Below are 3,354 nucleotides of genomic sequence, written 5' to 3'. Positions count from 1 at the left end.
ATTTCCTACTTATTATTTCTTTGATTTTAACAGAGAGACAATGCCAGGAACCAAAGGGAGCATCTGGTTTGTTTACTTGCTGATAATCATATAAGGTTGACTCCCAGGCCAGAGTTTCTGAATAAGGTACCTTCGATACTTCCCTCCACTCACCTAGACCCACTGACACTACTGATGAGTAAAACACCACAGCATTATCTCAATATTCCATCAATAAAAAGATACATATTTATCTGTTAACACTTTTAAGCAATGGAGTTTTGTGTTAATTAATGTATCGATGCAGCTCGACGATAGAGCCGTTGATGCCGTCAAGACAAAGTTCTTTAAGAACTACAAGAACTGGTGCAAATTTTTAGGACGTAAACATAGTTTAAGGTACCAGGCAACATTTTATTTTCACAAATGGATTGAGTGAGACACTTTTTTGAATGATGTTTATACTCTTAATAAAAATTCACTCATTTAATTTATGCGAAGGCTTTCTTAAGGTGCTGAAGATATACAACAGCAGAAGATACTGTATATGGGTTTTTAAATCCTTTTTAGCTGATATGATTAGTCAAACACAAGAATTCATCAATATTTACCTGCTTTTTATTCTCAGATGGCTTATGAACTCCATTGTCTCCTGGCTGGAAATGTCAGCATCGTTACTGGAAAAAATATCAAGCCTTCTTACGGTGGAGATGATGAGGCCTTTCTGCTGAAAAGGTAAATGTTTAAATGATAGGTTTATGACATCTTAATAATCTTGACCTTCTATACTCCATAGTTCTCTTTTCCATGAAATGGGAAGCAAGTAAGAATTCCACTGGCAAGGCCGCTCACTCAGATTGGTCCAACTATGATGATCTGTATGAATATTTTTGGTACGTTAAAACTCAAATTCTGTAAATTGAATATTTACTTGGTTGGGAAATCTTAATTTTTTTTGTGACATTTGCACATCACTGTTATATAGGTCTCCGGATTGCCTCTATCTCGGCTGGCCAATGCGTGATGATGGAGATCTCTCTCCAGTATCTTCATTACAGCAGCTTTTCTACGCTTCCTCCAGAGTACGTCACCCTCAATGTTGCGACAAAACTTTCCCTGTTTGGAGTTCCTCTGTTTCATCATTTTGTTACTTATCTAGGAAATAACGATTACATTGTTTCTTCCTTCTATTCTAGGTATCTTGGATATTATCTTAAACTTCCCGGGTTTCCACAGATGGAAATTTACTGAAATTTTGAGAAATATTCTCAAGATCGCTGTAAGTCTCGCTTGGTGTGTAGTCTTACCGCTTTGCGATGCCCAGTCCAATTCTTCTGCTCCTGGGATGCTGAAGCAATGGATATCATTCCTTCCACGAGACGTTAAAGGGGTTCCCCCGCTCCATATCTTGGTTGTCGCTCTTTGCTTGCTCCCAAATGTGCTGACGGCTATCATGTTCATTTTCCCTATGCTTCGACGCTGGATTGAGAATTCAGACTGGCATATAATTAGATTGCATGTGTGGTGGTCACAGGTATGATGCTGGATTTATAATTCCTTTCTTTTCATCCTGGATGAAAATTATGATTCTGTTTAGTCAGCAAATCCCTTTAGGCATGCTAGAAGAGCTCTGAACTCTATTATGTCTTATGTTTTATATATTGCAGTGCTAATGGCATAAATTATTTGAGTATTTTCTATATATTTAAATTGCATTGTATGATTGTATCTAGAGGCTATCTCTTGGCTCAGTTTAGCAGCTCAAATATGACTGAACCACCACAAACCTCACCGGCTATTCTTTTTGATGTTTGCAACAAGAGACAAGATTATATATATAAAAGCTCATGCGTCCATGGTTCTTAGTGTCTTTGTCTTTTTTAGTTTCTTTTTTTACTAGGAAACTTCTGATATTTGTATGTATTTGATTCATTCTTCTAGAGTGTTGTTTTTTGTCTGTCTAAAGACATACTCTCTGGGTTATCTCATAAAACGAAGAGGTGTAATAAATTGCTCCTTATCAACTGGACACGCACTGAAAATACTAAAGATTACCCATATTGGGATCTAAACTATTTTTTTCATCCCCGGATGCTGAAGATTACAACGTAGGCCAAATTGGCCAACAAGTCCACGGTGGTGCACCAGGTATGTCCATTCCTTACCTTACTTTACTTTCTCTACCAGTTATGTTTTGGTATTTACGGTTTATTGGATTTGTGTCGGCAACACGAGGAAAATCTCATCACATTCATGATCCGATGAAAGAGGTTAGGAGGAGATAGTTCCTCCAGGCACAAAGGCTTTTCATGTCATGGCTACTTCCCACACTAAAGTCTGAGCCAACCAAAGCAGTGGAACCAGTACGAGGCCCCAATACCTCTCACGGACACGAAGCTCTGCCTCATTATGCAGGACCCTTAGGTGTGTCGGAAAAATAAGAAAAAGAGGCGTAGGAAAACGTATAACACACCCGTGTCTTTACTCTCTCTGACATGAGATGTCACTAGAACATTTGTTCCTGGTGACAGCTTAGAGTCAACATCGAGAGAGACAGAGGATTGGAGGAAATGACGGCTGCTCGGGTCTTGGTGGGATCTCGAATTATAGTCCAAAGTCACTTTTCCCACCGGAAAAAAGTAATAGCTTTACACCCACGTTTTAGGGTTTTAAATTAGCGTTTCAGTTCTCTGATCCATGTTGTTTCCGTATCTCAGCTGGTGGAGAAATTGGAGCAGCACAGCTCTTGCGAGGAGGAAAGGAACATGTGATGATGTTCAACTAGGCTCCTGGAAGAGAGAGGGGATACAATCAAGAAGAAAGAAGTGAGTGTTTTTTTAGGTGAGTGGCTTTTGTTTTCAAGATAAAAACGTTTTATGGATTTGATAAAAAACGTTTTATCTATCTAATTATAATCATGGCACGCTCAAGCTCGGCTTTTACGAGGGTACTGTTTCTTAATGCTTGCTTATATTGGTTCTTTTCTTTATGATTAATTGTGAGTTTCAAATATAGATGAGTGTTGCCTAAAGTTTCTGTTTTGCACTTCTGTTGTGCAGATTACGTTTGTTTGAAACCCTCATTATGTTTTGTTTTTTTTTCCTATCGTTTTTCAAGATACTGTCTTTTCTTTCTTCTACAGAGAAGTTGTAGATGCTCAAAAGGAAGTTTCCCGGCAAGGGAAAGATTAAGGCCAAACAATAAGATCTTCTAGAGAAGGCTCTTCTTAGTATATGTATGAAGTTTTGATATTGCTTCTTACCTTGGTCTCTCCCATGACATTGTTGCCTATCTTTACTTACACGTACTAAAAAGTTCAGGCATAAAATTTTGTTTGTGCTCTGATTTTGTCATTGTGTTTGGATTTACAATTTT

General features: G+C 38.1%; 1 protein-coding gene across 1 annotated transcript; it reads left to right on the top strand.

Annotated features, from left to right (window-relative positions):
- Positions 1–280: 280 nt before the first annotated feature.
- On the top strand, positions 281–2,617 carry LOC106324406 (callose synthase 5-like). Its single transcript, XM_013762378.1, has 5 exons — positions 281–385; positions 608–714; positions 804–872; positions 965–1,061; positions 1,176–2,617. The coding sequence occupies exons 1-5, from the start codon at positions 281–283 to the stop codon at positions 1,194–1,196; spliced, it is 399 nt and encodes a 132-aa protein (XP_013617832.1). The 3' UTR covers positions 1,197–2,617.
- The last annotated feature ends 737 nt before the right edge of the window (positions 2,618–3,354 follow it).

This window comes from Brassica oleracea, chromosome C2 (genome assembly GCF_000695525.1).
Source record: "Brassica oleracea var. oleracea cultivar TO1000 chromosome C2, BOL, whole genome shotgun sequence".
NCBI lineage: Eukaryota > Viridiplantae > Streptophyta > Magnoliopsida > Brassicales > Brassicaceae > Brassica > Brassica oleracea.
This window is presented reverse-complemented; position numbering and strand designations above follow the sequence as displayed.

Bases quoted from the DNA above. Each gene is read 5' to 3' on its own strand.
- LOC106324406 (XM_013762378.1), top strand. From the start codon at position 281: ATGCAGCTCGACGATAGAGCCGTTGATGCCGTCAAGACAAAGTTCTTT. The intron at 715-803 runs GTAAATGTTTAA...ATGGGAAGCAAG, and splicing joins GAGGCCTTTCTGCTGAAAAG to TAAGAATTCCACTGGCAAGG. The intron at 873-964 runs GTACGTTAAAAC...ACTGTTATATAG, and splicing joins GATCTGTATGAATATTTTTG to GTCTCCGGATTGCCTCTATC.